General features: G+C 38.4%; 1 protein-coding gene across 1 annotated transcript in view; it reads left to right on the top strand.

Moving 5' to 3' along the window:
- USP7 (ubiquitin specific peptidase 7) overlaps positions 1–26,536 on the top strand; it is a 107,955-nt gene that overhangs the window by 67,352 nt on the left and 14,067 nt on the right. Inside the window, exons 8-20 of the mRNA XM_019540090.1 lie at positions 10,053–10,107; positions 10,612–10,692; positions 10,775–10,865; positions 11,722–11,804; positions 15,656–15,765; positions 17,286–17,442; positions 19,861–20,005; positions 20,628–20,758; positions 22,389–22,523; positions 22,690–22,791; positions 23,583–23,688; positions 24,033–24,125; positions 25,579–25,646. Of these exons, the coding sequence (XP_019395635.1) occupies positions 10,053–10,107; positions 10,612–10,692; positions 10,775–10,865; positions 11,722–11,804; positions 15,656–15,765; positions 17,286–17,442; positions 19,861–20,005; positions 20,628–20,758; positions 22,389–22,523; positions 22,690–22,791; positions 23,583–23,688; positions 24,033–24,125; positions 25,579–25,646 (1,357 nt within the window). The remainder of the gene's footprint in view (positions 1–10,052; positions 10,108–10,611; positions 10,693–10,774; positions 10,866–11,721; positions 11,805–15,655; positions 15,766–17,285; positions 17,443–19,860; positions 20,006–20,627; positions 20,759–22,388; positions 22,524–22,689; positions 22,792–23,582; positions 23,689–24,032; positions 24,126–25,578; positions 25,647–26,536) is intronic.

Raw genomic sequence — 26,536 nt, 5'->3', positions numbered from 1 at the left:
GAGTGTTCCCCTTCACCTGCCCCTAGGTATTGGGTAATAACCTGCCCCTTAGAAGTATTTGCCAACTTTTTTTTAAGTCCTCAGATAGTTCACTTGGACACTTCTTTAAGCATAAATTGGGACCAGAGCAAATGCAATTTTAGCATAGGTTATTTAGGTATTCCTCAGTCCCATTCCCTTCAGACCTGACTCTGATCTGACCCCTTCCTTACATTGTCATCATCCAGTGTGTTCTAATGCTTGATAATTACTTTGCTTTGAGATTTCACAACAAAGTAATATTTTTCCAACCTCTTAGCATAGTATTTTTTTTTCTCTTCATTAAGCAATGGATTTAAACTTACTGTTAACAGTCTGTTATTTCTTACATATTATACTTGTTGCTTTTCTTTTTATCTGTTGTTCATTGTATCTAATGTCTCTTCCTTTCAGACATTGTCCCTACATGCCATTGCTATTCTCTTGCATTCATCCCTACAGGGGAACCTCTTAGGCATTAAATTAGAGATTTTGCTTTCTGTCAAATATATCAAGATGTCTTATTCCTTTATGTTGAGGCCAAGTCTTTCGAAGTTTTGCAAGGATTATAGGCAGGTAGTAACATTGCTTATAAGGGATAATATTCTAAAGAATGTTTGTTCTAGACTGGAAATCCAGCTTGAGCTTTGAGTAATAGTCTAATTTGCCCTAAATTACAAAAGCAAAAAGTAAAAGCAAAGTTAAATTAAATGCCACTCTGATAACATAAATATGAAACATTAAAAATTTAAAGAAGAAAGTGTTGCTTCTCTTTGATTGTCCAAACAAATATAAATTGGCAAAAACAGGAATAAAGGAGGTAGGAAAACATTCCCATTAAATTCTTCATATTTATATATGCAAATATTCCATTAAATTCTTTGTATTTATATATGCAAATTACTCTTTCCAAAAGTGGTATTTTGATCAAATAAAATGCCACTTAAGTAGAATTAGGTGATATCTGTCTGTGTTAAATTTGCTAAAAGAAAATGTTCACATGGATATCTTTATTTTAGTTAAGCATCGATAGATACCAATTCCCCTCTTACGCCTATTTTGTCTGTCTGCTGTGTGATAGTTAATGTATTAAAGCATCAAGGATCACTGCTGAAATATTTTGAGCCTGAAAGATGTGAAATTCAAGCACGTGGAACTGTTTCTTATACTACCTTTGGCTAGAGAAGATTAACTCAGAATAATGGGATATAAATCACTAGTTTTATTGACTGAACCTGCAAGGTGCAGAGCCATCTCTGCTTCTAAAGTTTTGAAGTGAAAAATAATTCCTGCACGTTAGAATAGGCAGAGAATTGTGGTAATAGACTCAAATTGGAACTTGGCCGGGATAGCAGGGTTAATGCTTCTAAAAGCTGTAGCTTGGGTAATGAGGGTAGAGAACCACTGCAAAGACCCTTCGTTGGCCGCTGTCTGGAACGATTTTGAAAGGCACTAGTCTGGTAAGTATTATAAACTGAAGAGAGATTGTTGCAGAAAATTTTAGCTCATTTTACATGAGCATTATTGATCTTTAGTTTGCTAGTTCTAATTACAAACTTGAAGCAAAGCTAGTCGTGGTTTTTATAACTAGTTAAGCTGTTGAATTGGTGGAAGTCTCTGCATGCAAGATTTCTTGAAATCCTGTCTTTTTTTATTTAAATACATTTAGTTTCTCTTAGATGAGGGATACACACTAACAAATTCTTCAAATGTTTATAATCGGATTATAAACATGGCGCTCAAGTAAATAGAAATATTGAAGTTTGGAGTATGGCAGCATTTGGCCTTCTGTCTAAGCTTCAGCATCTTTTTACAAATTTATATTTCATGTTAAATCACATAAGTTAGAGCAGCCAGGCAACATTTTGCTTCTGTATCTTTACTTTTCATTTTCTCATACATTGTCTGAATAGATAAGGATTGTGTTTTCTTTGGAAAACTGTTCCACAAAGCAGTTGAACAAGTATACCAGAATTTAACACTGTTTTCCTTTATTGTCATCCAGTTACTCTAGTTACTCCCACAGGTATTCATAGATGTTAGGGTCAGAAGCAACCTCAGCAGGTCATTGAATCCAACCCCTTACCCTGGGTGGGAAAGAGTGCTGGGGTCAGACAACCCCAGCTAGGTGCTTGTCCAGTTTCCTTTTGAAGATCCCCAAGGTAGGGCAGAGCACCACCTCTCTTGGAAGCCCATTCCAGATTCTGGCAACCCTGACTGTGAAGAAGTTCCTTCTGATGTCCAGCCTAAATCTGCTTTCTGTCAATTTGTGGCCATTGTTTCTAGTTACTCCAGGGTTTGCTGTAGTAAATAGAGCATCTCCTATTCCCTGCTGTCCTCCCCTAATGAATTTATAGGCAGCCACAAGATCACCTCTCAGCCTTCTCTTGCAAAGGCTGAAGAGATCTAGGTCCCTCAGTTTCTCCTCATAGGGCTTTGCCTGCAGGCCTCTGACAATACAAGTGGCCTCCTTTGAACCCTTTCAAGATTCTCCGCTTCTCTCTTGAAGTGTGGTGCCCAAAACTGGATACAGTACTCCAACTGCAGTCTGACCAGTGCTGCATAGAGGGGGAGCATCACCTCCCTGGCCCTATTTGTCACGCATCTGCTAATGCATGATAAAGTGTGGTTCACCTTGTTGATCACTTGGTCATATTGGCGACTCATGTACATCTTGGAGTCAACTATGATTCTAAGATCCCTTTCTTCTGCTGAGAAGGTCATTCCCTAGGCTGTAAGTGTGTTGATGATTCTTTTGCCCAGGTGCAGCACTTTGCACTTGTTTTTGTTGAACTGCATCCTATTTCGTTCAGTCCATTTTTTCCAACCTGTCCAGATCCGTTCCTTACCCTCTGGTGTGTTAAATTTGCCGCATAATTTGGCGTCATCTGTAAACTTGGACCGTGGAATCATCTACATCACAGCAGCCTGTCAGTTTATTTAGGAGAACAGAGTATTGTTACTCTTGTAGTGTGTAATTTTTTTTTTACCGTTCTAAGCATTTACATTCTTTGTTTATTTGATGACTGCTTTTAATCTGCTTCCTTTTGGGTGTTATGTATTTAGATCTTTTAATCTCCCAAATTGGTCCCTCAGTTTACTAATGATTTTTGTTCTTTTTCCAGACTCCCTCCCCTTTTGGTTTGTATTAGCTAATCTATCAATTTTGTCCCTCTGATTTAGCTGTTGTTGCCACTGCCTGAGCACTTCAGAAATGTTAATGAATTGTCCCTCCCAATGCTATGTCACACCTTAGAAGTGTGAGCTTCATTTTACACACTAGGAATTTGAGGCACAGGATAGTTTAGTTTAAAATCACTGACAAAACCTGTGATTGGGTCAGGAAATAAACTAGATCAGTGGGGCTCAACCTTTTTAGAGCAGCTGGCCAAGTGCTTGCCATCCAGCTGCAAGATGAGGCACCAGTCCCCTTCCATATACTGGGGGGGAGACGGAAGGGGCTGCCAGTGTCAGGGGGAGGGAGGGGAAGAGGAAAATAGCTGACCCCTGGTAAACAGTACTTGCGGGAGATGAGAGAGAGAAAGCAAGCAGTGCCTGCTGGAGGGGAGGGAAAAGGGAAAGAGCAGGCAGTGTTGCAAAGAGGATCTGTGAAGGGTGCAGGGCAGGGAATGGACATGCTGTGCTGAGCTGCTCACCACTAATCCCCTGTGTTATGGGCCAGATCCAGTCCCTTTAGTGGCTGGATCCAGCCCACAGGCAGTAGGCTGAGCACCACTGGTTGATCCACCCCCAGATGAAGGTAGTCTGTTGCCTACCTGCTTTTTGAAGCAGTGTTTCTTCCTACTCTGCCCAAAACTCTTTATGACCCTATCCTGTGATAAGGTATTGTCTAATTTGCTCTCTATTACACCTTTTTTCTTAACATTAATGCATTCTAAATGTATGTCTCTAGATAGCTATACTTTACGGTTATTTTTCTAAGGTGTTTCTTGTTTTAATTCCTGCTCATACTAAATCCCTTTGGTTCTCTAATATAATTTCTTCTGTGTTCTCAGGGCTTCCCAACTTGGTATAATCAGTGAATTCAGTTAGTATGCCGCTTACTTCCCCTTTAAGCTCATTAATGAAGATGTTAAATGAGTCTAGCACCAATCCCTGAAACTGCATTTGACATGCCCCTCTATACACAAGCGTACTCTGTGCACAATTGTTTATTGCTCTTTGTGCCATAACATGGTTTTAATCTATGTGACTTGTTCATATAAAGCCAAAATAAAGTTGTTCTCGAATAGGCCATAGTGTTGTTCAAACCACCAATCCTACTGTGTTAATTGCATAGATATACATCCCATGATTGTTCAAAGGTATTGAACTCTTCAGTATATTTGTTTTTTGTGAAAATAATTCATAAAAATTATCAGTAGAGTTAGTGGTTTGTTTGTTTGTTTTTTTTTAAATTCTACCTAGTTCTGGAGAACCAAAACTACAGGTAGGCAGTGGTCCTTGCAATAAACAGCAGGTTATTTTGGAGAGCTATTTTATTATAAAGCAAATCTGCGAGCAGGATGAAGTGTTTATTGTTCATTTAATTCTGTGCATTTTCATAAGTACTAATTGAGCTAAATGCTTTTGTAGGCTGTTTACATGATGCCCACAGAAGGCGATGACTCATCCAAAAGTGTTCCTTTAGCATTGCAAAGAGTGTTCTATGAACTTCAGCACAGTGACAAACCAGTAGGAACTAAAAAGCTAACAAAGTCCTTTGGGTATGTATCAGAAATTTTAAAATATGTTGTTAGGATGTGGCAGGACTCTTCAGAAAAGTTCTGTATCATAATGTTTGAAGAAGTGCTTTATTTAAATGTAAGGAAAACTTGTTAGAAAAGTAGAAGTTTCCATTGTTATGATTGGTCTTTTTTTTATCATATTTCCTTTGAGTATAACTGAATATAATTCAGTAATGAGGTCAGCTAACTCATAAATTGAATGGGAGGTTATTTTAATGAAACCATTGGCCACATGCAATAAGAGAGATCTGAACTTTAAATTTATGTTGTAATTGTATGATTTGTTTAGTTAAATAATACTGAGATGTGGTTGTACCTTTAAATATTTAAAAGGTGCATACAAAAATTAGATGGTACCATTTTAATCTTGTTACATAAAACTGAAAGAAATAGTAATCTAACTTTCTGTATCTTTATTTGCTATGCAGTGATGGCCATTGTAAAACATTTTAATCGTGGCCAAGATTAGATTTTTAACATGTGGATCATATCTGCACTACCAGCATCTAACATGCCCTTTTGCCCCTGTTTTTATCCTGTTTAACAAATTAGAATGTATTTTTTATATTCCTTCTTTCTAGTTACTGTTCTTTTCCTTTATAAAAACCATGACACTCATCTTTGATTTTTCCACCTCTGCCTTTTATGCAAAAGTCAAGATAGAAGCTTGAGCATTTACTGTCACTATATGCTTGTCTGTTCACTTCATACTTGCTTTTTTTCTTGGTATATGTTTGGATTATATTTTTAATTATGCTAAGAAATAATAGTTAATTTCTTTGTTGCATTGTATTTACTAACTAGCTTTTTGTATTATTGCTTTCTAAATTGGCTATTCAAATAGATACATTTGTGGGTTTTAGAATAGGTTCAGACGTTTGTGTGATCTTTTGCATGTAGCATGCAGTCATGCTCTGGGTTGCCATCCTATTTTAACCACATGAAACTTTCTTGCAGGAAACTGAGGTCTCTGACCACACACTTTCCCCTGAAGCAGATCAAAACTCTGGGTTTCACTCACTTAATCTAAATCTGAATCTTAACTTCCATCTAGTCTGTCATGAGCACAGGAAAATGATACATAAATTGTTGCTCTTCTAGGATTCTGTTAACTAGATGTTATGTTAATCAGAATCTGTTTTTGTACCTGAATCAATATTTTAAATGACCATTTGAAAAAAGATCAGAAGAATTTAATTATGTTCTTGTATCCTTTAAAAGGAATTGTTCAAAAAGTTATTGTTAATATAGAAATTTCTGTCACTTGATATTCACCCCTGGGCCTTTTGACTAATTCAGCACTGACAGTATGTGATTTTGTTCATGTGGACTTGACTTGCCATTTACTAGTGATTGTTGGGTTTTTTTGTCATTGTGTAGAAAACTCTCTTGTATATGTGTGAGTAAAGATACAGGTATAATGTATTTAAAGTCCTAGTTAGACATGCATGTTTAAATAGGTCCTTGTTCACTCCTGAGATGCAAGATTCCTGTAAAATAAAAATAAAAATTACAGATTCCTGTAAAACAACAAAACAAAAACCTTCCACATTGCAACTTTACTTCTGGTAATAAACCTTTGCTTTCATGTAATTTGTTGTTTAGTGCTGCATGAAAAGTACCCAGAAGGATCTGAATAACTGTCAGTGTGATTTTTTTTTTTTTTCCTTTGTTCTTCATAAAACAGTGAAGTTTGTCATGGCGTTATATGGCTTTCTCCTTTTTTGGTTATGTAATAGCAGGATTTTTTGCAGGTTATGCTGGAAGTAATTTAAGAATAGATTTATTAGTCTATACAAGGAGCCTGCCAGGAAGAGCACCTGCTACCTAAATCCTTAACTTGGATTTTTGTAGCGGAGTGAACTAAGGTACCTTGGGCCAGGGAAGGCATGTTATAGAGACGCCTACTTTTTCTTAGTCACCTTCTTGGGGTTTTTGAGCCAGGGTGGGTAAAAATCAATTATTTTTTTTAATTGAATTTTTTATTTAAATCATAATTTTTAATTTAATCATATTTTTTTAATTTTTAAGATGCTTTTCTTGGAAAAAAAAAACCCTATATAAAGATGATTTTAATTTAAGATATGTTAAAGCTCAAATATATCATCATGGAATAGGGATTATAACTTCTAATCATTATACTATTTGAGACAATGTATTCATGTAACCATTTTTAGAGAAGTTTTATAAATAGGTCACAACAGGCCATGGGTTATATTAGGGGCCCAATCTTATGGGGCTGCCAGAGTCTCCTCTACAGATTAGTAAGGATTAAAGTAAATCACTCTACCCACTGGGTCTCAGTGCTCAGTGTAGAAGACCCCATTAAGCATCTCTGTGATGCTTAGTTTCAGTTCTCAAACTGGAGTTGTGTTTCAGGAGATAATGTCCTTGTTAACAGCAGTATATGGAGATGAGAGAGAACAGGCCTGATTACTTACCTATAGTAAGGTGCGACTTGTCACAAGATGGCAACCAGGGGGCAGGGCAAGGCCCTCGACAGTTTGCCAAAACTTGGTAAGCAGCCTTCCGCCCAAAATAACTGCCTGCCCCTAATCTATATACATTCTCTTAAGTACATACTGCACCAGAGGGAATACGAAGAACTAATATACTAGGTCAAGTAACAAAACAGAAGGAGCAAAGCATAGCTCAAAAAAAAGATGGATTTGATTTAAATCAAATCAATTTTTATCATGATTTTAATAATTGGTTGGGAAGCCTCGATTTAATCCCAGTTTTTTGTACAAAAAGTGCATTCCTGTTGTTTGATATCCTTTACTCATTTAGCTTCTTGAAACTCCCTACTTCTAGAGAGGCAAGGGCTTGACTCTGTACACAAAGTTTCAGAGTGACAGGTCGCACCCACTAATCCCTGAACTTTGTCACCAGAAGTCTCTCCCCTTGTCCCCGGAAATACTCCTTTCAGCAAGGGGGTTTGCCATCTTGGAACCAAAAAATACCAAATGATATTCTAAAAAGTGAACATCTACAACATTCATTAATTTAATTTCAAAAAATATTTTTGTCTTGATTTACATGTGTTTGTGTACTATATATAGGGGTAATGGCACAATAGCTTAAATGTAGTCTTACACTTGTATCTTGTGAGGAGGCAGGGGCATTGGGGTGGGTATAGGCTTTTGGGGGGCTGTAGGTATGTGGGGGTGGATAGGTGTGAGGGATGTGGTGGTGGATAGGTGTAGGGGGTGAGGATGTGTGTGTGTGGGTTGTGGGTGGGTATGGGGTTTGTGGGGGCAGGGTGGCTGGGCTGTGCGAGGCGGTGTGTGGATGCATGTCTATAGTGTGGTGTGTGTGTGTAGGACTCGCCCTATGAACACACGCACACTGCCCCTCCCTCCCTACAGACACACCCACATGCCCTCCCACTCCTGGCCCTGGGGTGCTGGCACTAGCCCTGTGCTCCCAGGGTCCAGTGATGTAGCCGGAAGCCATGTGGTGCTGAAGCAGTGCCGGGGAAACAGGTGGGGCAGGGCTGGGCCCTATTGCCCACTCCCCCTGGGTCCTACTGCTCCTGGCTCCTGTCATCTTTGACAGGCAGCCAGGAGCAGATAAATATTAATTTTCTAAAATTTTAAGGGGCCCCACGGGCTGGATAGAATGGCCTAGTGGGCTGGATCCAGCAAGTGGTATTTTGCCCACCTCTGGTGTAGATAAATTAACTATTTGTATTCATTTAAGTAGATTTGCACTTGTCCCATGAACTTAACCGTCTGTAGTATGCCCAAATGTTTTTGTCCTGACAGCAAGATACTTGCTTAGTTTCATATCTAAAGGACGGTTTTGAGAGGGAAACCTTCCATATAGTTATGCTGATTTTTCTTCTTTATAAATCAGAATTAAATTGCTAACCATGTGAGATCTACAGAGTATCAAATTTGTAATGTGAAGGGCTTACCATCTTCCAGAAATTGTCTGGATGTTCTTCGGGCTCTATATTTGGCTTTTCACTCTAGAAAATGTTTGACCAAAAAAACCTACTTGATATGCACTACTGACTTTTAGGGTACCTTTATGCAATTTATCAAGTCTGCTGAAGTGTACTGATTGGCACACTCCAGCAGCTTTGGTGTAATGTGTATTTAGTCTCCCTGCATTTCAAAATGGTGGTGGGGGTGCTTTAACTATCGAGCTTTAATTATGGCACCCCCAGCACTATTTTGAACCACAGGATGCTGAAATCACAAGATGCTGCAGGTGCTTTAATTACAGTGGCTCTCAAATGTTGCTCTAATTAAAGTGCACCTTCTCCCCCACCCCACCCACCCTAAAGCATGTGTAAAGATGCCCTTAGTTCTTAATTTGGAAGTATCTGTGTTGCCTTATTTATCTTAATCATAGTTCTTTAGAAATATATAGAGATGTTGTTCAACTTTATTTAATTTGATTTTGATTTAGCTATTGATTAAACCCAGGACAGTGAATCAAGAGATGTTTTCTGTGCTTAGATATCCTATAGACTTCTTACAGGACTTGGACAAGTTACTTCTATTTGTGCTTCAATTAAATTTATTGGTAAAATGGGGGGGGGAAGGGATGACAATCATTACAGAGGTGTAGTAAGGATTTATTAATGAAATGTTAATAAATTACTTTGAGGTTTTTGGGTAGAATCACAGAAGTGCAGCGGTATGCCATTTAAAAACAGTTACAGTTGTAAGGTTTTCTTCTGTGTTTTCTTCTATAATGTTTTAAGGAAAGTCCAGCAAATCAGGTAGAAGACTTGGGTAGGTGGTGGGGGGGGGGCGGATTTTCAAAAATGCGGTTTTGACATAACTCTGCTCCTGTGGTAGCACTACCTTGAAGGCTTTCAAAATTCCATTCCTTTAAGATTTTTCCTTGCTGCGCAGTATGAAAGAGTATTTATCTGTGAGTGCTGCTTTTCTTCAGAGGAAAATAATAAGCTACCATTACAAGTTTTGCAGGTGTTTTTTAATGCTATGTCCAAATCTTCACCTACCTTGAAACTGGAGATGGTAAAATAAGATGTTAAGTATTAAGGGGGTTGGTAATTGAACAAAATAAGCAGAATGTGTCTCCTTTGGTAGAATGAGTTTATATGGAACTCTTGATGGAAGATTTTTGGCACACACATTCAGGTTTTTTCTTTTACTATATATCTGCCCCTTCTTTTTGAAATAATTATGCAGAATGTCCTCTGATTCTTAATTTATGCTTTTACTCTGTAAATGAATTCTCAAACTATTTTATGCCAGATTTCTTCTCCTTAATAATATGATTTTTATTATTGTCTTTCTTGCAAAGGTGGGAAACTTTAGACAGCTTCATGCAACATGATGTACAAGAATTATGTCGAGTGGTATGTTTTGCATCATCTTTTATACACAGGATGTTGGTGCATATTATCAATATAAAATATTTAGCTAAATTCTTATAGTACTGATATTGATTTCCCCAAAATTAGGATAATCTAGGCCTTAGAGCCTGAAGGAGAGGAGTGGGGGACTTGCCCTGGCCGGAAGCAGTGGAGGGGAGGGGGGAAACGGCCCCAGCCTGACCTAAAGTAGCCGGGGGGTGGGGAGAGGAGAGTGGCCCCTGCCACTGGAGGAAAGGTCTGGATTCCGGCCTCTGTCCCCACCTGTCGTTCTTGACAGGCAATTTGCTAATTTAAAAGAATAATAGAGAAGAAAAGCCAGTTTCAAGTGCCTAATGTTTTTGGGTCACAAGAGTGGCACAAGAAATAGTAAAACACAAAAGTTTGATCAATAAATTAAAATGATTTATTAATGTGGTAATGAAATGCATTCAGAACACTATAGTATTTTAGTCTGTATAACTACAAATTTAACTTTGTTTCTTTCAGTTGCTCGATAATGTGGAAAATAAAATGAAAGGCACGTGTGTAGAAGGCACTATCCCTAAATTATTTCGAGGGAAGATGGTGGTAAGTATTTAGAGAGCTAATATTTTTTTTAAAAATGAATGCTGTTGGTATCCTTTGAAATCCTACTTTTTTTTGTTTGCAGTCTTATATCCAATGCAAACACGTAGACTATCGATCAGAACGAATAGAGGATTATTATGACATCCAGCTAAGTATAAAGGGAAAGAAAAATAGTAAGTAATGCATATTTTTGTACTCGCAGACTAACTTAAACACATTGGGCCTGAACTTTAATTAGTACTCACTGATTTTAAATGAATTTGTGGGGACTTGGAAGATCAGGACCTTTGATTTCATAGGCTTTTATACCTAGCAAAAAGGTTTTCTTTTTGGAGAGATCCTGCTTGTTCCCCCCAGTCCCATGTCCCTTGTCCACCCATTCCCTTTCCCTCTTTATTTATTAGGATCATATTGTAAAACTGTCATTATATGGTATGAGTTTGTGTTTAATATGATGTCTTAATGTTCTGTAATACCCTTTATTAGTAGCTTCTGAAATGCTTCTAAAATCACATAGATTATAAATTAGAAGAATAATCAGCAAATGCAGGCTAACTTTAAGGAACATGGATTCTTATGTTCAAAGGGCTATAATAATAAAAACTAAGAGATGAGCTAACCGATTCAAGCAGTACCTCAATCCTTATTGATTAGTTACACAAGCAAATAATGGGCGTGAAAGAGAAGGAAATATGAAGACAAGTAAAGAGTTATCAGAGTAATTTACTTGCTAGTTTGATTTAAGAAACAATTATGAATTTACTCTACAAAAGCATAACAACTAGTTGATTTTACATCTGTCAGAGTTTTTTGTCTGTATTTATCCCTGCTGTTTGTCCTAAATATAATCCTGTTTATACTCAAAGTTCTTAATAAAGAGATTTATTTACTGTACAGAGGCAAAAGTTCAGTTAAACTCAGGTCAGGAGTAAGATTTTACAGAAGACTCCTAGTTTTCTCTGTGTTGTTTTTGCATGGTTCCTCTGCCTGTATTAGTAAATGCCTATCTTGTCTTCCTTTTTCTCTTAGTATTTGAGTCCTTCATTGATTATGTTGCAGTAGAACAGCTGGATGGTGATAACAAATATGATGCAGGAGAACATGGTTTGCAGGTACTTTCTTTAGACTTCTATGTTACATTTTCTTTCCAGCATCCTTATAAAGAATTTCCAAATGGAGCTAGCTAGGTATCTTTCTTAAGATACAGACTTCAGTTTAAACCACAATGCAGCTTGTCTTTAGATTGCTATGAGCTAACACCAAAGAGAAGATTGTAATGTTCATTTAAATATAAACTTTTCCTTTTCAACTGGATTGGACATTCACTTTTTAAATTAAGTACGATGGTGAAAGTAAAAATGTCTACTTAAATTGCTGACATTTTGCAAGCACAGTGCTGCTTGTTGTCAATAATGGCCAAAAAAGTTAAGGAAGACTATGTAAGTGCTCTTACTGTGGTAAAGCATTGCAGCCTAACAGTCTGCGGCTTATTCATTACGCTCCTGCCATTCTTGGTGGGCTGAAACCAAGACTTCAGGTGTTACAGGTCACAGATTCATAGATTGGAAGGGGCTGGAAAGGACCTCGCAAGATCATCAGGTCCAGCCCTCCTGTACTGAGCAGGAAAGACAACAGGAGTCAGGTGACTCCAGCGAGGTGACCATCCAGTCTCCTCTTGAAGATTTCCAGGGTAGATGATTGCACGACCTCTGGAGGGAGTTTATGCCAGTCTGGGCACCTTTAACTGTGACACAGTTTTTCCTAGTGTTAAGCCTGAAATGGTCTTCCAGGAGTTTGTGGCCATTACTCCTGGTTTTCCCCAAGGGTGCCCTGGTGAACAGTTGTTCACCAAGCCTTTGATATATTCCCCTGATATAGCAGTAAGCTGCTACCAAGTCCCCTCTCAGCTTTCTCTTTTTTAGGCTATAGAGGCCCAAGTCCCTCAGGCTTTCCTCATATAGCTTGCCTTGCAAGTCTCTGATCATACAGGTGGCTCTTCACTAGACTCTCTCAAGCTTTTCCACGTCCTTCTTGAAGTGTGGCACCCATTACTGGACGCAGTACTCCAGCTGCGGTCTCACCAATGCTGAGTAAAGCAGAAGAATCACTTCCTTGGTTTTGCTTGAGATGCATCAGCTGATGCATGCCAGAGTATTATTTGCCCCGCTGGCTACAGCATTGCACTGATGGCTCTTGTTCATACTATGGTCTATTATTACCCCAAGGTCCTTTTCAGTCATGGTGCTAGTCAGTTGGGCACCATCGAGCCTGTAAGTATGTTGGGGGTTGTTTGTCCCCAGATGGAGCTTCGTGCTTCTCAGTGTTGAACTTCATCTGGTTCCGAGACTGGCAAGTTGGGCGGATGTCTAGGTCCACTTGTATCAGCAGCATATCTTCGAGCATGACCACTCTTCCCCATAACCTGGTTTGTTCTGTGAACTTGGCCAGTGAGCTCTTCACCCTCCCATCCAAATCATTGATAAAGATATTGAAAAGCACTGGACCAAGCATGGACCCCTTGTGGACACCACTGCCCACTTCTCACCTGACACAGATCTGTTCATTAGAATTCTCTTGGTCCTACCCCACAGGCAACTTCCCACCCAGCTGACTGTCGAGCCACTAAGTCTGCCCTCCTCCAATTTTCCCATGAGAACATCAAGGGATACTGGATCAAAGACTTTTTGGAAGTCTAGAGATACAATGTCGACCTCCTCTCTCTTATCCAAGTGGCGAGTTACCTGGTCATAGCAGGAGATGAGATTAGTAAGGCAAGACGTGCCTGTGACAAAGCCATGCTGGCTGTCATTCAGAATCCTATCTTCTGCAAGCATATCGCACAAAGACTCCTTGTTGAATTTTTCCAGAATTTTCCCAGGCATAGAAGTTAGGCTAATTGGCCCATAGCTGCCTGGGTTCTCTCTCCTCCCCTTCTTGAAGACGGGCACAACATTGGCCCTCTTCCAGTCTTCAGGGACCTTCCCTGAGCACCACGAGTTTTGGAAGAGTTTCACCAGAGGTCCCACGATGACTGCGGCCAGCTCCTTCAGCAGTCTCGGATGAAGTTCATCCAGTCCTGCTAACTTATAAATGTCTACGTTTCCTAACTGATCGTGCACCAGCTCAGCATCAACAGTAGGAAGGTGATCATTCACACCATGCCCGTTCTAGTATGATTTCCCCATTAGTCCAGTGAAATACCAAAGCAGAGTAGTCATTCAGGAGTTCAGTTTTCTCTGGAGTGTTGGTAACCAGCTGTCCTGACTTGTTAAGCAATGGCCCCATACTTCCATTTGTATTCCTCCTGTTCCCTACATACCTAAAGAAGGACTTCTTATTGTCCTTGATTTCTGTTGCTAGTTTAAATTCAGTCTTTGCCTTTGCCTTTCTGATCTGCTCCCTGCAAGTGTAGACTGTTGTTCTATAGTCCTCCTTGGGGGCTGTCCCAAGCTTCCATTCTTTGTATGCCTCTTTCTTCTTTTTCAAGAGGACTGTGATATCCCTGTTAAGCCAAGAGGGCTTACCAGCCCTTCTGCCACCTTTTCTCTGCATGGGAATGGACTTCTTTTGTGCTTTGAGGATTGTGTCCTTTAGAAATGACCACTCTTGTGCACTCATTTCCCCTTTGGTCCCTGGTCTCGCAGTGTTTCCTCTACTGTTGCCCTGAGCCTGTTGAAATTTGCTTTTTTGAAGTCCCAAACTTCAACCCTGTTAGCTGATTTTCCTGCCTTGTGACAGATAGTATATGTGATAGTTTCATGGTCACTGTCGCCCAGACTACCCTCTATATTCAAGTTGCTCACCAGATGGTAAGCCTTGGTCTCCCTTGGCCAAAACCAAGTCTAGGAGAGTGTTTTGGCACATGCACTTCCTGAGTCAGGTAGAGCTCTTCGATACAGATTAGGAGGCCATGTGACCGATCTGACTTCTTAGCAGAATGCTCCTCCCAAGAGATGTCTGGGTAATTGAAGTCACCCATGATGACCATGTCCCATATGTGCACGGCGTTTGCCAGTTCTCGAGAGAGCTCCAGATCGAGCTCTTCCCTCTGGTTTTGTGGTCTGTAGTATACACCTACAGTTAGGTCTCGCTGCACCCCTTCCTTCCTTCCCGGTCCCCGCCCCCCCCGGTAGTTTGACCCAGAGGGTTTCAAGCCACTCTTCTTTGGAGCTGATGTTGGCCTCCAAGGAAGTGTACTGCTCCCACACATAGAGAACTACATCTCTACCTTTCTCCCCTATTCAGTGCTTTCTGTGCAAGGTGTAGCCCTCTATGGCTACATTCTGATCATGTGGGGAATCTCACCAGGTCTCTGTAATCCCTACTAGATCGTAATGCCCACAGGAGAGTAGGAGGGCTAGCTCCTGCTTGTTCTCCACACTTTTTTGACATTAGTGTACAGGCACCTGACTCCTCCAGTTGAGACCCTTGATTTCCTGTCATGCTGAGGGAGCCAAGTTCTTGTTGACTTTTTTCCATTTGCCCTGCTAAGTAAGGCCTCTTAGGGGTCATGAATTCATCTGAATTCTCTTAAGCTACTAGCCCCAGTGAGTAAAAGGAAAAGCTACTTGTAAGGAGAGTCTCTTAACTCAGCAGTCTTCAGCCACAACTGGATCAGTCCAGTTCTTGAATTTGTTTCATTCATAGACAGTTTGATCATTAATTCTTAGTCCATTGCAGTATTGCAACAAATGCACCTTATTTGTGACTTGTTTTAAATTAATTGGCTTCAAGTGCTACTATAGTAGGAGGTTCGGAAATGATGGTAGCAGCAGCAAGACAAGCATGGAAAAAACAATATAATATCCTTCTTGTCCCTTTCAATCCACTGTGTAGTGTGGACAAAAATCCATAAAGTATAATTAAGTCAGACAAAAGGCTTTCAGTTAAAAATTTGGTAGATAAAGTTAATGTTGAACTATTTGTTGTGTTTTGTTTTGTTTTTTGTTTTTTCAAATTATAGGAGGCAGAAAAGGGTGTGAAGTTCCTGACATTACCTCCAGTGTTACATCTACAACTTATGAGATTTATGTATGACCCTCAAACTGACCAAAACATTAAGATAAATGATAGGTAACACTTTTATTTTTTTCCGTTTTCCTTTTCTGAAAGTTTGAATTTTTTGAAAGTTTCCGAAAGTCTGGTTTCAGGGTTTCCTATTTCCTTCCAGGGAAGGGCATGGTGCTGGTGATTCTTGGGAATTAATGTTGATTTGTTACACTGATTTTTAGTGTTCTGATTGATAAATTCTGATTTCAGTATTCATTTGTAACCATTTACTGAAAAATGACATAAGTGACCAGTTCAATTGGGTTTTTTTTGTTTTTCAGTGATGCCACTATATTTTGAACCTTCCTTATACCACCAAGTTGTGATATTCTGGTTATAGTTTTGGTTTTAAAACTTAACAGATTGCTAGAGTAACAATAAATAGGGCTACTATCCTCATTCTTTCCCCCCTCACTCCTTGTGCCTCCTCTGTGTCTGCATAAATAGATATGAATTGGAAAAACTCTTTTGCGACTTTGTGGACCTGGGTTTAATGAGAGTCAGGTATACTTTCTTTATTCAGTGATTTCTGGGCATTTCAGCTTCATTGTTTGAAATGGATTTGCAGCATGTACCCAGTTTTTTAGCATAAATTAAGAAGGAAATTGAGTTTAATTAGAAAATGTGTGCTGTTGTCTGTTTTTAAAATGGCAATATAATTCCAGTCTACAGTGGGAGAACCATAGTCAATAGTTGCACGCTTTTAGCAATGCCATGTTAGAGGGGTGGAAGCAGGATTGGTGTTGAGCTAGTCTGATGTTTTACATTTTAAAGGCAAAGTAACTTCATGATTAATTTGAAATTATTCTGGTTTTACTCTGCAAATAACACTGAAGTTGGCCCTTAGTGTACATAAATACTTCTAATATATATAAAACATTCTATTTTACTGTTGCTTTCAAATTAAAGTAGCACTGTATTCATGAGTTGTTTAGTTGATTTAGCTTTCATCAAGGCTAAGTACAGACTGTCAAAAAGCCTGAGGCTGAATCAGTTCAGTCTTCACAGGTTAGTCTAAGTTGCATAGATTGAAGCGATAAGCAGGTGAACAGACATTCACTTTTGATTCCAGAAATACAGCCCCATGTCTGCAATGGCTCAGGCCAGAAGCCAGGAGGCACTAGAGCATGCCTCCCTGGTTGGCTGGAGCAGGCAGCTTGGGCCTAAGCTAGCCCACCCACCCTCCAAGGTGGGGTTTGAAAGGAGGCGCATAGCATCCTGTGATGGCGGTGAAGGGGGTTGTCTTAAGTTGAATCTGGAGGAGATTTTGGACAGAAGTTCAATAAACCGATTTAACCTAAATCAGTTAAGTCTGATCCAGCATCCATCCAAGTTTATCTTAAACCGATTTTAGGCCTTTTGAAAGCAGCTGATGCACACTCATCTTCTGTTGTATTAGAGATTTCAGCTGGTGTCCTATCAGTTACATTGGTTTGTATGTAACTTCTGTCCCCAGTTTAAAGAAACTTACTGAAAAGTGTAAATGCACTTCACCATAAAAGTATTATTCTGTATTAACTACAATGAACTTTTTAAAAAACTAGGTTTGAATTTCCTGAGCAGTTGCCACTGGATGAATTTTTGCAAAAAACTGACCCTAAGGATCCTGCAAATTACATCCTTCATGCAGTACTAGTGCACAGTGGAGATAACCACGGTGGACATTATGTTGTTTACTTAAATCCTAAAGGGGATGGCAAAGTAAGTATTGAAAGAGCAATGGATCTCCTTTGGTGACTTGTAGAGGAAGCTTTTGAGGTGGTTGAAAGTTCTTCAGTGGATCATCTCTAAAAACCTGAAACTGAGATATCCATTTGATGTATACATACATCCTAGGAACTTTTTCATTTCTTAAGAGTGGAGATAGTATGTTCTTTGGAGGGGAATAAATAAATTTATTTTTAATACTTTCTGAGAAGAGGTTAAGTTGTTTCTCACCCTGCTTCTAAATGCTTGGGAAATGTTTTTGTTGTTGTCGTTTTGTAGTTATTTGTATCTTTTGCTCTCTGGACTGAAATTGAGATTTGGAAATGCTGGGGTTACTTGCTTTTTTAAGAAGAGCAGGTTCACATTTATCTGTTCTTGACTTGTGGCCAAAGACTTTTTGGGAAATTATCTAGTAACATACATACATAGTAGGGCTTCAGCAGAAAATACTAGTCTGTACAGCAGGGGAAGGTTTCCCAGAATCTTTCTGGATGTCTTTACTTGCTTGAAATGCATGTATTCAAATTTTTATTGTTTTTGAAAAAATTATTTTGGTTCCTTTGGATATTTTCAATAGCATGGGATGCACTATTTTGATGATTTTATATGAAGTTCATAGGCAAAGTATGTTTTCTTTAAGATTTCTACTCTTTACTTGCTCATAAATAGTTTGAGTAGTTTGTTTTTAAAAGTAAAAGCCTTTTTTGTATATTTGCTGATCTCTGTAATTTCTCTTTTATGTTCACAACAGATAATTTACAAGCAAAGATGAAATTTTGAGATATTTTATTTCATTGCTGTCAAAGTATGGTGAAATTTTATAAGTAGCAATGGGACAGTTTGCACCACTTGTTTTTATTTCCTTTTACAAAACAAATTGGCATCAGGGATTTCATGGTAGTAAGGAAATATAATTTGATAGTAGAACATAGAAGAGCAAGGCTAGAAGGGACCTCAGGAAGTGCCCTTGCCCAAAGCAGGATCATTCCTCCCTAAACCAGTCTGCCCTTAAACGCTTCTAAAGATGGATATTCCACAGGGTCTCTCTCAGTAGCCTCTTCCAACGCTTGACCGTCTTTGTAAGAAAGTTCTTCCTAATATCTAACCTAAATTCCCCCTATTGTAATTTAAGACCATTGTTCTTGTCCTGACTTCTGCAGCCACAGAGGCTAGGGACAGACATTCAAAAAGCCTGAGCCCAAATTGATTCCATCTTTGCAGGTTAGTCTAACCTGGCTAAGCTGAACTGTTTTGTAACCATGCGTGCATTCCCTCTAGACTGAGAAAATGAAGGCACATGCCTGCACTGGCTCAGGCTAGAAGTGGGGGGGCACTAGAGCTCCCTTTCTACAGGGCTGAGCTGAGGGATGGGGAGGGGCATGGCCAGGCCCAAACAGGATCCTCTGATTAGGGTGGGGTTTTCCCTCCCCCACCTTTGCTGCTTCTGACCAGCCCAGCAGGGAGTTGATAACAGAGCATTTAGCACCCCATCAAGAAAACTAAAGGTTCTCTCATTAATTCAGGCTCTTCTTAAACAGCTTTTTCCAAGGAAGAAAGGGAGGGACATTACCAGCTGACTTGTTGATTAGCTCCAAAAAACCCTAAGCAGACATTGTCATGTCTGCCTTTGTCCTGTTTGCTTTACACAGACATCTCCTGGCATTAGCTACCATACCAGGTGCTGGCTATGGTCCCTGCTGTGGGACAGGGGAGGGGGGAATCTCTGCTTGAGCAGGGAGTGGTGAAGGAGCACAGGGAAGCCAGGCAGACGCTGTTGTGCCTCCTGTCTCTGCTGGAGCTCCAGCTAGGGAGCAGAGGGGTGGGGCTGGGGGGCTCTGATTAGTTTAACTGTCTGGGACATATATTGCAGAAACCAGTTTGAGCCAAATCAGGTATGTCTGATATTACAGTCAACCAGGTTTATCTCAAACCAGTTTCAGCCATTTTCAAACTGGTTTATGTGCACTGAACATCTGTTCTATTACAGGTTTAAAGTAGTTTCTTATCACTTAAACAGGTTTATGTGTAATTTCTGTCCCTAGCCAGAGAACAGTATCTGTTCTCTGTATAAGTCTTCAAATACCTGAAGGGTGGTTATCTGTTGTTTCAGTAGATTTTATTAAGGCAAATGCTTTGAATAATTGAGTAGGGATTTCTGGTTTTTAACATAAAACACGCTCAAATATCTTATCAGTAAACCTTCAAAGATGTATTCTGAGTGAAAATAGAAAGTAGTGACCATTATACTGACTTCATTTGGGTACTTTAAAAAATTCTTTGACGAAAAAGCCATGTTCCAGTTGCTTAAAAAAAAACTAGAAAGAATTCTAGTCCTGGCATAGAATAAATCTGTTAAATTTGAGAACCAGTTGAACAGGTTTTTTTTATATTAAAATATTCATTTTTCCCCAGTGGTGTAAATTTGATGATGATGTTGTATCACGATGTACAAAGGAAGAAGCAATTGAACACAATTATGGCGGTCATGATGATGACTTATCCGTGCGGCACTGTACTAATGCTTACATGTTGGTTTACATCAGGGAATCAAAATTAAGTAAGTACACAGCAGTGTGTATGTGTGTTGATTCAGATAATGAAATGAGGTGATGTAGAATATGAACTCTCATTGTTGTCACCCTAAATCGTCGTATTTTGCCATATGATGGAACTTCAGAAACTGCATGAGGAGGTTGAGCTGGCTGTTTCCCATCCCCAAAATTCCATATATTTTTAGCTGGCATAATATTGTCTGAAATATACAATGCATAACAAACTTTCTTTGGAGTTGCTTTCATGAATCATAGAAAATTAGGTTCGGAAGGGAGCCTAGGTGGTCATCTAGTCCAATCCCTTACTCAAAACAGGACCATCTCCAACTATATCATCCCAGCCAAGGCTTTGTCTACCCTGCTTTCTACTAGCCAGAGGTGTGCTATGAATAGAAGGACTGCGTCCACATTATTTTTAAACAACTAAGCCTCAGTGACAAGATCTGTTTCATATATATCTCAAGTTTGAGTGTCATTAACTATCAAATAGGAAATGCTTTTAATTAAAAGATGGGGGGAAAAAAACCTGTCTCTGGCACAGTGTTGCCCCAGGAACAGTCATAAGTATATATGGAAGTGTTGTTGGATTCTTTTAAATGATATCACAAAATTGACTGTCTTTTGGAGGTGAAGTTTTGCAACCTGTCACAGACCATGATATTCCTCAACAACTAGTAGAACGGCTACAAGAAGAAAAGAGAATAGAGGCTCAGAAAAGGAAGGAGAGGCAGGAAGCTCACCTCTACATGCAAGTGCAGGTCAGCTTCCAAACTAACTTCCACTTGTAAATTTGAAATTGAATATTATTTTGAAAAAAATTAGAAGTCTAGAAACCAGGTATATTTTAAGCATAGACATGGTTTGGTGCGAAGTCTTCCCATCTGCTTGCAAGTGTATTTCTATCTTGGGTATTGGGGGGGGGGGTGTACATTCAAAGGGTTGGTCCATTTGAGGGGTTTTTGTTTTCTTTTTACTTATAAGAACACAACTCTGAATGGCTTTTTCAGGGAAAATTAATATCTTAGATAAAATGAGCAGGACTTGAAGGCAGTGCTTGAGCAGTTATGTACATCACCTTCATGAATTACTTTTTGAAACGTGACTACTGTATTTTCTCACAGCATGCCCCAAAATATAATACATACCCTGTTTTTGAAAGGAAGAATGAAGAAAAGATTTTTTTCCCCATAGAGCAGGGACAGAGCCTGATCTTCACCACTTGCCCTCCCTTTCCTGCTTAACTAGAGCTGAGACCCTAACTGCTCCTGAAAACTGGTCTCCATGCATGGATCTGTGATTTTTGAAAGTAAAGGTTCTCTGTGGCTGTGAAATGGGATGAGACAAACCAGGTTCAACTAGTGAACAACTAGTTCACTTAGAGTTGCCCTAAGAAACATTAGCTTGATTAGTGGAGCATCAAAACCTGTTAGAAGGACACATGAGTATTAACACCTCTGGTTAAACAACGAGCTATTAAGTCAATTGATTCCCTCAGCTGCCTGAGTAGTAATTCAACAGCTGCTATACTGTGAAGCAGGAATCAAGACCAGGGTGCATCTGTTCCATGCAGAAAAGCAACTTCCCTGCATAATACGTGGACCCCAGTTTTAGGGGGTTGATTTCTCAGGGGAAAGGTGTGTGTTGCATGCAAGAAATAAAGCATGTCTAGTCAAAGGCCTCAACTAATTGAACTCACGAATTTGGAGGATTTTGTGTTACCTTTTGTGAGGTTGAGGCAGCCAGGTACCACTGTAGTCCTGAGTGTTACCTAGCTTGGCTCCAGGGACTGCTTGCTGTTCCATACCCTGCACAGATCTGGCTCCATGTGGAGCCATTCAGTACAAAATAAGTGTAAGCACTTCCTTTTTTTTTCCTCAGGCTACTATGTTGCCCATAATCATCTCTTTGGTTTTTGAACAGAGGCAGGTATTTAGCTGCCCCTATACCAAAATTGCACCACTTACACTGGGGTTCTTCTGCAGTGCATAGATGGTTTGGGTGGTGGTGTTTCTGTAGAGTTTTGCAGAAGAGTAACCAATTAAAAAAATGTCTATAATATGTTTGCAGAAGTAGGTCCTAAAACATCACAGAGTAGTTTTGTGAATTAATTGACACTGGTCAAGTACTAAATGTACTCATTTGTGTAAGTGTTTCCAAGATTGTAGCCTAAATATTGACATTGCTGTGTTTTTAGCTGTCAGCATGTTAAAAAAATCGTTTTGGCTATAAGTTTATATTATATTAATAACTTGTATATTTAATGATTTACTATAACACATGTTACACTAGCCAATAAACCCGTTGCATTCAATTATTAAATTTACGTCTCAGGGTTTTTGATTCTTCAGCTGTATATATAAAGTTACTTACCCATAAATGCATTTTCAGATAGTGACAGAGGACCAGTTCTGTGGCCACCAAGGCAATGATATGTATGATGAAGAAAAAGTGAAGTACACTGTTTTCAAAGTATTAAAAAACTCCACACTTACAGAATTTGTTCAAAATCTGTCTCAAACTATGGTGAGTTTTCTGAAATATGGTATCTAGCCATCTGTATTGTTGTTGTCTGTATTTCCCAGGTATATGTGATGTTCAGTCATAGTTTGGATTTTTGTTAACTGATTAGTTTTGACCAAGTCTAATGAAGTACCTTAATCTATTTTTCTCAAAATGTTGTTCTTTTTAGGGATTTCCACAGGATCAAATACGATTATGGCCAATGCAAGCTAGAAGTAATGGCACTAAAAGACCAGCAATGTTGGATAATGAAGCAGATGGCAATAAAACTGTAAATATTCACTGATGAAAGGGGGGAATTATTTCTCTCCATCTCAAAACATACAGTTTTGACTGTAAAAATGTAGCTGTAGAACATCAGAACCCCAAGAGACTTGCAATAAATAATTACCTTTCTAATACAGTAATCTTTATTTTGGGGGGAAATTGTAGGTTTTTGAGAGTTGATTTTGTTTTCTGTTTGTTTTGTTTTTGGTTTTTGTTCGTTTGTTTTTTGAGAACAGATAGGGTAGATCTTTGCCTGGTCACAGATGAAACACAGTCATTATTTTAACTGCTTGTGATATGAGCTAATAGATTTAAATATATATTACTGGTATTTCAAATCATAAAGACAAGGACAAGCTTCCTTGAATATGTTATAACATATTGCACCCAAATATCAGTAATAATATGGATATTAAATGTTGTACTGACACATGCTATAATGTTTGTTTTAGCAATTGTAATGGACTTTAAAAAAAAAAAAAAAAACCTTTTAAACTGTAAATATTCAGCCTAAAGAGTCCATTTCCGATCAAAAACTATAGGACATAAAACTTATTTAAGAAACCACAGGACAATACTTGTTGCTGTTATTTTTACTCTAATAAACCTCCTGTCATTATAACTTTAAAAAAAAAAAAGGATTCTACCAATGGTGTAAAATTCTTTGAAGTACTTTGCTTAATTTTTAATGTATTGAACTGATCAAACAGCACATAGTATTTTGTCTATATTAAAGTCTTCTACAGGCATTTTTTACTCCATTTCTTTTTTTATCTTCCATTTCTAAACAAACAGATGATTGAGCTAAGTGACAATGAAAATCCTTGGACAATATTCCTGGAAACAGTAGATCCAGAGATGGCTGCTACAGGGGCAACGTTACCCAAGTTTGATAAAGATCGTAAGTGTATATTCTAAAGCATGAAAAATCCAAAATTTTCCTCTCTCCCCCTGCCCCCTCTCTCATTGTGTTGCAGTCTTCCATGGTAGAAATAGATTGATTTCGAATTGCAGTAAGTATTAAAAAGCATTTTAATCTATTATATATGGATGCTTATTTGGGTTCAGTATGTAAATAGTATTCTGAAAAAAAAGATCTGGAAACCAGGTTGCATGTTGCTTGTCAGCTAAGAACATTTTTGTCATGCTGTTATTAGCATGAAAGTGGATTTTACAGCTAGATGAAGTTCAAATGCACTAAGATGAATGCTTTAGTTGAAATTTAACTTGTTTCTCAACTTGTAGATGATGTAATGTTATTTCTGAAGATGTATGATCCCAAGACTCGGAGTTTGAATTACTGTGGACATATCTACACACCTATATCCTGCAAAATACGTATGTCTTCAAACTTTTGTCTGTCTTCAAAAATTTCTTAGAAATTTTAAGAGTGCCAATTATTAATGTAGTTCTTTGCACTTGTCATCAGTTGTACATTAAAATCACAAGTGGGAAAATAAAATTAAGGCTTTTACAGCAGTGTTAGTGTAGCTGTGTTGCACAGGTAGTGTGTGTTAAGTGTGTCATAAAATATGCAAGATTTTAAGCATGGCTGCCAAAACAATCAGTCCTCAATTTTCTAACTCTGTAATATATTGTGCAACCTAATTATTGAGTTAGTGTAGTTCAACATCCTTTTATTTTAACACAAGTTCAGTTGTCTATACTCCATTGTCTATACTCCATATGCTTCAGCTAGGCTTTGAGAGTCACACCACCTTTTGAGATGAATGGGGTGCAAGAAGTGTTGGTTCTATCTTTGTTACTGCAGTTTATCTGGAGACAGTTGTCTAAAAAACTTAAGTTATTGGGGCAAGAACATATTGCTTGATACAGGGATGGTTATATCTTTGTTACCATATTAAAATTTAGGGTTTTATCCTATGGCTGTGAGCACAGCAGATGTTTCAGACTCTGTAAAATTTTGGGATCTACATTTTTCATGTTAATAGGGGTTTTGGTTTCTTCTTATCCTGGAGTGCTACAATTTAATGAGAATTGTTGAGAGTGTTGGTGCAAAGTGTTCTACTGTAATCTTTTGTAAAATGCCCTTGTATAACTCATCCCAGCAGTAGCTTGAGAACAGCAGCGACTGTGCCTGTCAGGCTGAAGAGAGAGAGAGTGTGTGTGTGTGTGTGTGTGTCAATAACTTCATGGGGCTGTGTAGTGTATTGTCTGTTTAATAAACCTGTTATTTTGAAACCCCAAGTTCAGTTTTTGTCTGTTTCCTCCTTGCCACCACTTATCAGCCCCCTGATGGTGTATGTGTAGTCCTGCTTTACTCCAGTCTGGTGTGACAGAGGCCATGGCGCTTCATTAGGCTCTTTGGTAAAACCTCAGCGGATGCATACTGAGTGCATGTGGAAATGTTAATTCCTGCTCTGTCCCCAAACAATACAAGTGATGCAGCTCATTAATAATGGCTTAATTCAAAATGCAATTTTTCCATTTTCTTTTACTCCAGCTATGTTTTGGGTTGTTTTGTTTAAAAAAAAAAAAAGAGAGAGAGATTAAATAATCTTAAATGGTGGGGAGGGGGAATCATTATTTATCATGTTAGCTATATAGACTTTCCTCAAATTAAATAAAACCCTAAAACAAAAGCAAACTATCCTTTGGACTCAATCCAGTCATGGAAAGTTTTGTCTTAAGAGAGTTATTTTTCAAAAAGTTAGGCATATGAGCAGTGGTTGGGAGAAGGTGATGATGGAAATCTTTCTGCATCCTAACCTATAGCTTTCATTAGTAGCAAAAGCTATACTGTACTTCATATTCTTTTCTTTTTTAATAGGTGACTTGCTTCCAGTTATGTGTGAGAGAGCAGGATTTCCTCAAGAAACTAACCTTATCCTCTATGAGGTTTGGATTATTATTCCTACAATAAATCTGTAGATCTGAATATTAGCAAGTATTCTATAAGGAAGAACTGCCATGTAATATGAAAGCTAAGAATTTAACTAAAATAGCACTTGAGTTATTTCAAATACAATTTAAATAAACATGATTTAAAATACATCCAGAATCATCCTTAAACTTTAAAGAAGTCAGCTTACAGTGTGAAAATTTAGATTCTATAGGAACCTGAAAATTGGACGTTTCAAAAGTGGCTTAAGTTAATGCTAGCTCTGATTTAAGATAGATTTGTTTAATCATATGGTCTAATGTATCATATGAGATTTAGCTGTCTCATGTGAACCAGGCAAACTTCTTCTTTGAAGCTGATTCAAAACGTTATCATTAAGACGAGTTGAAATTTATAGTCATTCGCTGAAAGGAAATAATCTATAAAATGCATTTGGTTGTGTTTTTATTTGATAGGTTATTTTCTGATCTTCTGAGTATTTACAGTCTCTTTTAACCTGGGACTGGATATCTGGAAACTTAAATGCTGAAACACTGGCTCTGACAAGTGTTGCTATGACAGTTTGTAATAAGAATATATGGTGTTTTTTACATCAGAGTTGCTAATAACTTACTATGTGCTTGCATACCTTGTCACGGCCTTAGCCACAAAGCTGTGTTAAAGGGCATTGTGAAGGTTGTTAGTATCCCTCTTCCTAGTGAACTGGGAGTTAAGTTTCCTTAAATATAACAGATTGATTGAGCATTCTAGCAAAAGGCTTTAAACTGTTCTTGTAGCTTGTGCTTATTACAGCTAACAAAGCAAAGTTTTCGCTGTTAAAAGTGGTATGCACAACAGTGTATTGCAAGTTTGATGTATCTCAAAATTTGTCCCTCGTATTTTGGGA

This window comes from Crocodylus porosus, unplaced genomic scaffold, assembly GCF_001723895.1.
Source record: "Crocodylus porosus isolate Cpor-Errol unplaced genomic scaffold, CroPor_comp1, whole genome shotgun sequence".
Classification (NCBI taxonomy): domain Eukaryota; kingdom Metazoa; phylum Chordata; order Crocodylia; family Crocodylidae; genus Crocodylus; species Crocodylus porosus.
The sequence above is the reverse complement of the archived record's forward strand: the minus strand, read 5'-3'. Positions and strand labels throughout refer to the sequence as shown.